Source organism: Silene latifolia, chromosome X (assembly GCF_048544455.1).
Source record: "Silene latifolia isolate original U9 population chromosome X, ASM4854445v1, whole genome shotgun sequence".
In the NCBI taxonomy this organism is placed as follows: Eukaryota; Viridiplantae; Streptophyta; class Magnoliopsida; order Caryophyllales; family Caryophyllaceae; genus Silene; species Silene latifolia.
This window is the reverse complement of record NC_133537.1, coordinates 23,704,619-23,716,906: the sequence shown is the minus strand read 5'-3', so window position 1 is coordinate 23,716,906 and position 12,288 is coordinate 23,704,619. Positions and strand designations below refer to the sequence as shown.

Genomic DNA, 12,288 nt, shown 5'->3' with positions numbered 1-12,288 from the left:
CACGAGCTTCGCTCACAAAAGAAAAGGGAGGAAAGAGAAAATTACCCAGTCATTAGTGAGAAGAATGAACTCGCCTATATACCCGATTGGGAATATTTTATACCCAATTGGGAATATATATCTCCACAGATTTTTGAACTTCGGAATCACTCTCCGTTTTTCACTCGTGATTAGTAGTATTGAGTTTTTAGAGAAAGCGGAACTTGAATTCAAAAATCTTTCACTCGTACTACCATTTTATGAGACTATGGAGCTCGTCTCTCTTGAATATCTAACTTTTTACTATGACATTGTAAATGAGGATATGCTTCAAAGAATTATCTATTCTTACCATAAACAAAGATGCAAGAAATTATGGTGCTATATATGAGCACGACAAAAGGTAGAAAGGCTGAGAAAACGAATTGGGTCATGCACCAATATTACCTAGGTACACATGAGGATGAGAAAGACTCTAAAGTCTTCCGTCAGCAACAACAAATGAAACAAGGCGACAAAAATGTAGGAGAGCCCTCTCATGTGACTGATGACATAATTATGAGACTAGATCCCGTAACTCCCAAGTCTGTGACTCTTGAGCCTTCATAAAAGAAATGCTAACTGACCCGATTGAAGATGTTTTTATACCTTGTGCAGATCCTGATGTTCAGGTAGTGTTTGGTCTCCTTCGCTCTACCTTTTTAATTACCCAAGCATTTTTATTGTGTTGCTCCGTTTTTGCTTTTGCGTGTGGACAGTTGCTATTATTTATGGAGAAATGGATGATGACTTCACGGTTGCTCGGATGCTTTGTTCGGGAGTCCCACTAGAAGAGCCTTATATCCAATTGCGCCTTCATGTGCTAGCAAACGAGGAGAAAAAGAGGCTCAAAGAGGGAAGGCTTCCAATTAAAGATAGCTTCTATCTTATGGGCACAGTTGATCCTCTTGAATGCCTTAAAGAGAACGAAGTTTGCATTATTCAGTGCGTCTTTACTTCTATTTTTTTCCCGTTAGAATCTAGAAATTTGACCCTCTTAAGACCTTGATGTGACAGTATAGTTCATTTACTATTTTATTCTATCTTATTAGCATATATTGTCACCCTTTGACTTTTGTGGAATGATCGGCAATAATAGTAACGACTTTTTTTTATAAAAATATGAAAAAATGGTCTCTTATATATATATATTTGGAGTCTTGATGGTCATCATAATCGAGCAAATGATGACATTAGAAATGTAATGGAACTTGGAAGTAGTGATGTTACTTAGTTCCGTTTCTGTGCTCAATCTATGGCAGTGATAATGGACAAATATCTGGAAACGTTTTTGTTTACCGATATTCAGAAATCCACTTTGGTGATATACGAGTTCTCAAATCTACGCACCAGAAGGTAATAGAAGACACTGCTAGGAACTCAAAATACCGGATTTTCTTTTCTACCGAAGAAAGGTCCTCGGCTGACCAAATGGCTGGTGGTGATTATGATGGCGATATGTATTGGGTATCTAGCAATCCAGAGGTTAGCAACTTGAGTTTAATGTTTAGGTTACTGATATGTCTATGCTCGAGGCTTATAATCTTCTCCCTCATTTTCTTTGCTTTCTAGTCTAGTACTGAAAAATGACAAATATTTCTTTCCCAGCTTCTCATAAGATGGCACTTGTGATGTTTGTCAGGAGTTCAACACTTGCCTTATACTTGTACATTCAGTGCTCAACGCTGGGTTTTACTTAAAACTTGGCTGAATATTGGTGGACCTAATGAGGAGATTATGGAGGGGGGAGGGGGGGGGGGGGTGCTTTTTATCGCCCAGGTTTTACTAATTGTGGCCTAATTTTTCCATAAACTTTCCAATCTAACCCTGGTTATTTTATCTCCCCCCATAGTTCATATCCTTAGTTTGTTCAACTCTACTGCTCCCTTCATTATCAAAAAAAAAAAAAAAACACAAATTATACCTTATTAACCCAATACAATCACGTAGTATTTCACAAGCCCATCAATTAATTAGCTAGAAGCTAGTTGAACCAATTATTCCCAATTTTAGGAATGAACCTCATACTATTTTTTTAAATAACAACTAGTTTTAACCCCGTGCAAAAATATATTTTTCAAAACTGTAATATATTTTAAATATAGTTGAAAAGTTTAATTTCTCTAAATTGTATAACCGTTGATGTTTTAATGTTTTTATTAATAAAAAAAAATATACTTCATACACTCAAAGGAGGAGGACCAGAATGAAAATGAGCAGGATGGTCATCCTCTTTTGTGTGTAAGGAGGACGTCCTCCCGGAGGACACGAGTATTTCTCGTAGTCATATAGAATTATTAAAGAAAATATTAATAAGTCACGAACCAAACAGTACAAAGAACTGTACGGTCCAATGTTTAACTCAGATTTGCTTAGTAGTTAGTCCTCTTTCTTTACAGTCCTATGACACAAATACACAATGACTCGAGTTTCCCGGTGGGGTTTGATCGTGGATCCGTTTTCTTCGTAATATGGTAGGATTATTAAACAAAATATTACTAAAAAGATAGTGAACATATACCTTTAGAGAGAAAATCGAACCACCTAAAAACTCTTGTTCTTATCTTTTTCACTGGTTCTCGTTATCACTTGCATTTATTTAGTTGTTTTATTTCACATTGTAGTCAAGAATCAAGTACAACACACTTTTTATTCAAGAACCACTTAGTTGTTTTATTTCACAAAGCCTATTTGATAAATCCCGCTTCAATCAAGCATCAAGCTAACTTACTTTACCCATTTCTCATCATCATGTAGCTTTTAGCTTAGCCTAGCAGCCGATGGTAAATTATCATGTAAATTATGTTAAACTCAATAAAACCTTTAGTTTCTTTAGGTAGTTGAATAGAAAAGATTCAACCTTTGTACCTCAATCAACTAAAACAATTCAATGTTCTCTGGATGCACTTGTGAAAACAAACCAATTCACAAACATCTATCAAGAGTGAACCACCATGGATCATATATTGAATTTATGCTATTGTCTAAAACATTTATTCATTCAAAAACAGTTGGTTTGATTTTGAAAATAAAGGAGTGCCAGTAACTTTTGAGAATCAACATTTATTTTGTATTAGTTGTTGAGAGTAAGATGGGCAAGGCTGTCAAGTGGAGAGAAAATGACGGTTATTCACTTATTTGTGGAAAATAGGGGATTTGTGAATGCAGTTGGAATTTCAATTGATGTTTCTAAAATTGCAACTGACTAACATGGCTTCCTAGAAATGCAAGAAATAATCTTGCTATTATAGGATAAGGATTCAAAGATAAGACCATGGTTATCATTGTGCCTGGCTCACGATACATCCATAGAATGATTCACATTTCACAAAAAAAAAAAAAACAATTCTGTAGAATAAGATGGAAATACTTACCAGGAGCATATGGCCATGTTTCTTGAAGAGTCTTTCCCTTTCCTTTACTTGCTCAACGCTTGTCAATATAATAGATTCGTTATCTACCATAGACGTGTTTGGATCCCTGTAAACTTCTCTACAAATACGTTCTACAGACTTTGCAATGGTATCTCATAATTGCGGCAAGTTCCGGGAGTAGTTAGGGCCCTGCGCCAACACCCTGTAAACTCCATTCTTCTCTCGAGCTTGGACCAGTTCATTCATGAACACTTGATCCTTCCATAAAGGCCACGGATCAAAAGTGTTGTTAAATTCTGTTGTAGACCCAGATTCGTCGTTTTCACGCCTAGTTCATGTGCTAGATCCATTTTCCCGCCAAGTTCTGGTGCCTGACAATTTAACGTTTCTGAAGCAGTTGTGGAGAATGAAATTGCAACATTATCAAAAAAGAAATCTACAATAATCAATACATAGTGTATGCTCACAATGCAAGAACACAATATGCTTAATACATGTCCAAAACCAAGAGATTTGTAAACCGTTAGTGTGGTGTTTAAGGGATTATTAATTTTTTTTCCTAAAGTAAACTTGACCATTATATGACAAGGCACCAGTTAAGCATAGTCAACTAGTCAAGTCATAGTCATTAGGACGAGTTACGACAACGTCAACAAGTCACCATTTTCAGTATGATATGATAAAGCACTAGTTAAGCTCATTGATGTAAGATTTTAAAGAAAGTTATTTTTGATATAAGATTTGAAAAAAAGTGAGTTAATCAAGATACAGCACATAGGCTCAGAAACCTATGGAACTTACGAGATGATATAATTTGTGATTATACAAACATGAAAGAACTAAAAGTAATTTTTAATTCCTCATTTTGAGCCCTGACCACCAAAATGCCAATCTACACATGGTTTATGTGAGAGTAGGGCCCATATTTTTAAGTATAAATCAAGACGAAAATGACACTTGCATAATACTTGTGGGGATCTGGAATTAAATCAAAAAAGGAATATGAACTCAAATATGGAGGCTGCCTAATCATCAATCCCAATCCCGGAGAATAAACATGTTCTTCAGTCTTATACTTAGTAGTAGCAAAAACAAATTCCTCACACAACAAATACATCCGGGGAACATACCCACATAATTTTATAAAATTTTACCTCGAAATTGCTACAGACGCTCTCTGAATCCGAGACGATCTCCGTCTCCGGCCGCTTTCTCTTCCCTGAAAAGATAATAACTTTATTAAATATAATATTATAAAATATAAATTGGAACAATGGTAAAAAAAGAGAAAAAAAAGGAGAATAGAACACCTTTTAGATTGTTTCTCATCGTGTTTCTCCTTTTACTGGTAATTACATGATAAATAGCGTGTGAAAAAGATCCGAATTGAATGGGAGAAGTGACTCCAGAAAGGCCTTCACCAGGCGAATTGAAGGAGAGATAGAAGGGGCTGGAGTATCGAAGATAAATGACTCACAGACATGCCGACAAGGTTTATTTTCAATGAAAGACTTTTAGTCTTTTAAAGAGTCAAAAAGTGTTGAAAAAAAAAACCGATCCGAAATCTATAGGTGGCAAACGGATCAATCGGATCGGTTTCGGTTCGGTTTTTTCGGTTTATCTTTTTTTTCGATTTCAGTTCGGTTCAACTCAGGTTATATTCAATTTCCACTTTTAATCGGTTATAGATATTCCGGGTCGGTTCAGGTTCGAATTTTGTTATCTATTTTACCCAAAATAGACAGAGAACGACCTCACATGCCCAACAAAATACTTTGTGTTGAAAAGCTAATGTTCATAGCACAAAGAGGTTGTTCATAGTAGACTTAACTACCCGTGTATAAGTACTAAGAAGTATATGTAAAATGAGTACAAAACTCGCCATCTGAGAACCAGGGCATTTATAGTAAGGACAATTCACATTCCGGCCGTTCTTCGTAACTTTCCTGATCAGCCATCCTTTCCCACGAGGACAAAGAAGCTCCATGATTCTGAAAACATTAGGGTTATTAGCTCATCATAACTAAATATATAAAAAAAAATGATAGTGCGAAACGGTGAATTATGAAGATTGGCATAGAAAGGTCGACTGATCCGACTTTGGGGGGGAAGGTGAATTATGAGGATTTACACCCCTGAAGGAAAATTAGCACATAACCACGGGTGTAGCGAGAAGTAAAATGACAAACTTATTGAAGCCTAATTCGTCACTAAAATGTATATAGCTTTAACTGAAGTAGTAAAGTTTGCACAATCATAACCGAATTGAGCCATAACACACCACATTACTAAAACTTACTAGAAGATATTCATCTGATATAATTTCATAATATAAACAGCTCAACAATCAAAATCATCCAACATACAATATACACTAGCAGAAAGCCGAAAGCATAAATTGTGGCAAAAATTATATAAATAAAATCAAACTGGGGAAAAAGAGCAAACAATATATAAATAAATAAATAAGGTACCTTCTTACAGTGTGAAGCAAAGAGCGATATCGGTGTCGGTGAGAGGTATTTGAAAAGGTAGAGATGCAGAATGTTTCAGAGCGTGTGACTTGGGTAATAAAGTTCAAAACTTCAAATCTAACCGTTCGATATGATGCACCTTGTAGATACCTCGTTTTTACACCTCCTGCCAAACACCCAGTGATGATTGGGCCGCATGTTTAGCATATGTCGCGATTTTATGACATTTCATAAATAGGTTAATAAAAGGTAACTCATACACTTGTGTATACCCTTTGGTTGTCGTCTAGGTGTCATTACGGTCGTTTTGGCAGTAATTAGAGTTCATTTGGAGCCCGGGTAAAAAACCGTCTTCATTTCCTAAAACCGTCAAATCCCGAGTCAAAAAGCAATGTGCTTGTCTACCTAAGGTTAGGGTGTCATAAAATGTTATGGGTATTTCTCATTTTGAGTCTGTGGACGCGGGCCCACGGGGGCGAAAAGCGAAGCAAGCTTTTCACTCTCTTGGTTTGTTTGCATTTGTGGAGTCGCCACCAATTTATTGTGGAAAATTGGAAACCGTTCGAATACCTCGTGTCATGTCAAGACACAAAGTAATGACATGAACACTAAGCACTCGTCACCCTTAGCATTCTATGTCTAGAATGACTCTCGTGGATGCCAATGAACACGGATGTTCACAGAGATCTGGAGTAAGGGGTGAGGGTACGTATTAGGAAGCTCTTTTGATCGAACACCTAATCCCGCCCGCCTCGATAGCGGCCTCTACTAATGAATAGGGAAATTGTCTATACACGATATATTGTCGATTATATGCATGCAATGCAACATCAAATAAATTAATCCTAGCGTTTGAGAATTAATACTAAGTCGGTTAACACGTAATTTATCATACAATTAATGTCGAGGTAGAAATTTAGGTTAATTACATGTGAAAGCATACAAACAATATGATAAAGAAATACAATAAATACAATAAAGAAAAAATTACAATAATTGCATCGGATTTAATTGATTTATGTCGAAAATACATTTAAAACGGATAATTTTAGAAAAGAAACAATAAATAAATAAACGAACAGAAATTAAGTGATAATACGAGTAATAGTAAATTAAATACGTAAACTAATAAACTAGGTCAAAGCAGAAACGGGAATTGAGAGACAGAAATCGACCGGGAACAGGCGCAGCAGAGCTGCGTCCCTTGGAAGAGGCGCAGCAGTCGCTGCGTCTGTTCCTGGGTTGAGTTCTGGCTGTGAAGCCGGAACCGCAACTCGTTAATGCTCATTGGTGATTTTAATTCTTGGTTAATGGATAATTGACTCAGATGAAAGTGATTAACATATTATTTACATGTGAATTGGGCATAAAAACAGTAAAACATGAATAAAAACTAATTTGAACGAATATATACAAGATTTATAGGATTATTAATTACAAATTAACAAACTAATCAAATTAATTAAACTAAATAGGTTATTAATGATGGTGACGACAAATAACAGACGAAAATTTATCAAAGAATGAATTCCAGAGACTCAATATCGATGAATCGAATCTCTAAAACCCGAATTGATTTTAATGACGAAAACCCGCAAATATGAATTATAAGGGATTTAAGTCGGGATTTAATGATGGAATAATTAATGATGATTTATTTACATGTTCAAATTATTATGTTCAAATTATCGGGTTAAAAGAAATATGAACAATTGAAAGCAAAACAAAACAATCGAATTATCAAAAGACAAAGGAAGAAGAAAGGAAGCAGGAACTGCGACAGCCTCACGAAGAGGCGCAGCAGGTACTTCGTCCCTTTGAAGAGGCGCAGCAGTTGCTGCGTCCTTTCTCGACGGTTGTCCTCTGATAATCCGTAAAAAGGGTTTAAACAAGATTTTACAAATCGGTTTTAAGAATACTTTCGACATGAATCTTACAATATTTATTACGATAATAAGGAACAATAAACAAAAGAAGGATTTACACCCTCAGACTTACATGTTTGACGAAACGAGATGAACTAAGTTAACGTTTATTGATGCTCGACTCGAATATACGACGAAAGTGCCCTTTAGGAGGAAAACGAATAAAATTGATTAATGTTGATTGATGTGGAGTTGGTCAAATTGGTCGGTCATGCAAAACGAGGCTGGTACTCAGAAGGATCTGAGCTTACGTGGTCGAAAGTTCAAGCACGTAGACGCCAAAAAGTAAGAACGTGGTCTAGAATGCAAAGGGAGAAGAGAAGGGCGGACACTCGCGTGAGAAATATGTGAGACCGAAGGTCTCTATTTATACTAATCACACGGAGGAAGTAGGGTTTTCAGAGAAAGTTTGGAAGTGAATCTCGAAAAGATACGGAAAATACGCAGAAAAGGACTGAGGAAAAGGCGCAGCACTTGCTGCGTCCTTTCCTCAGTGGTTTCCTCCTGCGGAAGAAAGATTTCCGCGTTTCTATCATGGAATAGCGGATTAATCTCGTTTCCTTAATATTTTGTGTGAATATTACGGGACATATTTTACCAAAGATTAAAAGATTGGAAAATATGGAATAGAAATATCCGGAACATTCCAGAACATTCTGACTCGGTTATTAGAAAATGAAGACGGTTTTTGACCCGGACTCCAAATGTACTCTAATTACTGCCAAAACAACCGTATCGGTACGTAGATAACAATTAAGAGGTAGACACAAGTGTTTGAGCGATCACTTGACGATAAACTTACGAACTATCACAAATCGTTCCGTATACCAAACATGCGGCCCAATCATCACCGGGTGGTTTGCGAGAGGTGCAGAAATGAGGTATCTACAGAGCCCCCACTTTGACTGAGGCTTGGACAAGGCGAAATTCAAAGTATAGTCATCAGGTCAATCAAAGATTACAACCTGACGACTATGGCGACGAGAGGCGGTTCAAGGGGTCTGAGCCAAGGACCTGTTGTCGGGAACATTTTAGAGTTTGTCGACTATTGGGGAGGGTCGTTTAAAGTCCCTTAGACTACGTAAAGAGGCTCGCCAGCCATAAGAAGAGACCATACCTGAAATTCCTTGAAACTCCAGGGGAAACAAAACGCAATATTGGGAGGAGGCAGCAGGACGTAGTCAGGAACTGCTGGGAGAAATCTGCTTGGGTCGGCTTCAAACAAACTTCAGAAGAGCTTGGGGTCGATGTTGATCTCCATGTCTCGAGAGGGACGATTGCCTATCCGTGAACTCTCGCTGGGGGAACATAATCGGGAACTGATCTTCATGTCTCGAGAGGGAATGTTTGCCCGTGTACTCTCGCTGAGGGAACATAATAGAGGTGTGTCGAAACACCTGTCAGAGAATATTCGCTCGTTATAAGACGGCGATGGGGTGCTACGAGAGGCTGTCGGCTGACGAGCGAGCAATCATCGAGCGGGGAGCATTCGGTGCTTTGGTGCAGGCTTGGAGGGATATTACGAGGAGGAAGCTTCGGGCTAACCTCAGCCTGGTCCGAGCTTTCTTGGACCAGTTTTGGGACACGGCCTCCACATTTCACATGCCTTTTGGCGAGGTGGGGGTCATGTTGGAGGACTACGGCTTGATTTCTGGTTTGCCGTGTGGGACTGAGGTGGTGGAGTGGCCGGAGGCAACCATGAGGGTAGACTCGGCTGAGGCTAGGAGATTGATCGGCTGTAACTTGATGCCGAAGGCTGCTGCGGTACCTGGATTGGTGCCTAGTTCTTACGTCCGGGATTATTTTGCGGGGAAGACCCCGACGTCGGTGGTGATCGAGGGGAGGGAGACGGCTCATCCTCCCTGTACTGCAGAGCAAAGAGTCCGTTTGTGGCTCTGGTGGTTCCTGTCTACGATCTACCTCGGAGACAAGGGAGAGAGGCTATCGACAAAGCTCCTTCCCTTTCTTTCAGATCTGAGTGACCTAGGCCGTTAGGACTGGGTCGCTGCTGGTTTTGCGGTCCTCATTCGCTTTATGAGGGTCATGGTTCGTCCGGAGTTGATGGAGAATGGGACTTCTCCTGCCGCTGTTGGCCCTGGACTGCTGTTGGAGGTATAAACCTTCATCTTATTTCATGAAAGATCATTTCCTTTTCTTATCGAACCACGCAAGATCGTTGTTGACTATCTTGTTTTACAGGCGTGGGTGGACTCCTACTTTCCGGGCCTCGCGCCCAAGAGGACGGAGCCGGTGGAGAGGGCCTATCCCATTGTGAGGGATTGGTGATGTGCCGTACGAGGAGCCGGCGTTCCTTCCACGACGTCTGTCGATGGGAGGTGAACGCTATTCAGTTGGATGGCGTGAGTACTTCACCTTGCGTTATTTGTCTTTCTTCTTTATTTTTTAGAAATGATCATAAGAATGACCCTTCGTTTGCTTTTCTTAGTGGGTGCCCAGGCCTTGGGCGGACTACGATGGCGCTCCTCCCTTTGTGGCTGAGGTCCTTCGACCTAGGAGCTCGAGCCGGTTTCTGCTTAGGACGTCGATGGGTCTTGTGTGGTACTTGCGTGAGCGTTTGGCTCGTCAGTGCTCTCGGGATGTCTTGACGGTTCCCATCGATTCTCCTCGGACGATGTTCAGGGAGCCTTCTGAGGCTGAGAGGGAGGCTGACTTAGCTGTCGTTGGTGGTGACGCCCTCCTTCTTCCGGACGAGGACTACTCTGCGTTCCTCTACGGGAGGCTGGCGTACTGGCCGGTCGTGGTAATTGTGTTACTCTTTCTTTGATCATTTTGAGAACACGATGAATGATCATCGGTTAACGAAAATCATTTAACTTTGCAGGAGGTCGAGGCGGCGGGCATCGAGCCCCTAGAGTACCCCGAGACCCTTGAGTACACCGACGCAACGGGGATGACGACGATCTCCGAGCTGCTCGACTTTGATGCGGCGGTGAGAGATGTTGGCTTGGACGAGTGGCAGCATCTGATTCGGAGGGTGAGTCTCCTAACTTGTATAATTTTGTGCAAGAACACATTTGCTTGAGTTTGTCCAATCGTTTAAGAATCTCTTCTTTTGAAATGCAGGTTGCACCATCCCGGTTCGTAGCTTTGTGGAGGGTAGCCAACCGGCTGTGGGCTACTGCCGTCGAGGCACTTGTTGGCGGTCGAGGACGTCAGGTATGAACTTTCCGTTTACTTCATTTTCGAATTTTCTAATTTCCTTATGTTTGAAACGATTGACATGAGCCAAATCTTGTTGTTTGCAGAGGGAGCGTGAGCTAAAGCGAGAGCTTGCCCAGTCTCGGGAGGAGACAGCTCGCCTGCTGAGGGAGCTCGAGGTCCGCGACGCCGAGGTTGCTGCTCTCGAGGCGAGAGTTGCTGAGCTAGGCGGCGACCAGCAGTAGTTTGCTTGTTGTTTTTGTCTTCGGCTGTATTTTGCACATTTTGTACATTTTTAGGACCTACATTTTGGACATTCGGACTTTGTTTTGGGGCTCGAGCCCCCAGTTTGGTGTACATATCCCCTTTTGATTGTATATATGATGGCCTGAGTGCCTTTGCTGTTGGGTTGCTTTGTTTGTACCTGCAGGTTAGCTTTGAACAAGTTTGGTAGATGACGGCTTATGCCGTCATGCTGCCGAAATTTACACAGAAATCACATAGAACATACATTTGTACACATGGCCTAAGTTAGCGCAAAATAATGACTCGGAAATACAAAAATGTAAAAATTTGCCGGAAATGACCGGACGGTAGGGAGGGCTACCCCCTAAAAAAAGGAAAAAATAGAAACATATAAGTTTGAAATGTAATGTGGAACGAGAGTGAAATGATTCCCCAAAAAGAAAACTAAAAAGAAATGTATAAGTTTGAAAATGAATAAATTAAATTGGTGAAATGATTCCCCAAAAGAAAATAAATAAAAAAAAGAAATGGATAAGCGTGCTAAGATGACGAAAATGTCGATATCGCCTCAAAATGCGTGTCCGTGGAATTAGGAAACACGAAACATGGCAAATTGACGGATTTACCAAAATAATAACCCGTATGAATAGGAAATTATTATTTGAGGAATTAGGAAAGATTCAACGCGGAAAAACACAGAAAGAAGGTTGAGGAAGAGGCGCAGCAAGAGCTGCGTCCCTTGGAAGAGGCGCAGCGGGTGCTGCGCCTGTTCCCCAGTGTATTCGTCCTGACGGATTTTAGGAAACAACTTTTAGTATAAATAGAGACGTCGAGGGAGGTTTTATTCATATAATTCTTCCGTCTTTCCTTCGTCTTATTACATAAAGCTCTCAAAATAAGCATACATCATGAATACTCTCGAAATTCGTCTAAAAGAATGGACAAATGAGTTCTCTAATGTGGAGAAACATGACATGGGTGCTTATAATTTCGGATCACGTTTGAGCTTGAAGTTGATCAAGGTGGTCAAACCGTTCCTAGATGTTTGTCTTGATTATTGGACCCAAATTATCACGTATTTGCCTTCCTCGG

General features: G+C 39.9%; 1 protein-coding gene across 1 annotated transcript; it reads left to right on the top strand.

Annotated features, from left to right (window-relative positions):
• The first annotated feature begins 593 nt into the window (after positions 1-593).
• On the top strand, positions 594-3,227 carry LOC141617039 (putative RNA-dependent RNA polymerase 5). The gene is made up of 4 exons (XM_074434209.1): positions 594-660; positions 738-963; positions 1,281-1,503; positions 3,096-3,227. Exons 1-4 carry the CDS (start codon positions 594-596, stop codon positions 3,225-3,227), a joined length of 648 nt encoding a protein of 215 aa, XP_074290310.1.
• The last annotated feature ends 9,061 nt before the right edge of the window (positions 3,228-12,288 follow it).

Coding starts and splice junctions, on each gene's coding strand:
- LOC141617039 (XM_074434209.1), top strand. CDS start 594: ATGCTAACTGACCCGATTGAAGATGTTTTTATACCTTGTGCAGATCCT. Junction 661..737: donor TGATGTTCAGGTAGTGTTTG/GTCTCCTTCGCT, acceptor GCGTGTGGACAG/TTGCTATTATTTATGGAGAA. Junction 1,504..3,095: donor GGGTATCTAGCAATCCAGAG/GTTAGCAACTTG, acceptor ATTTTGTATTAG/TTGTTGAGAGTAAGATGGGC.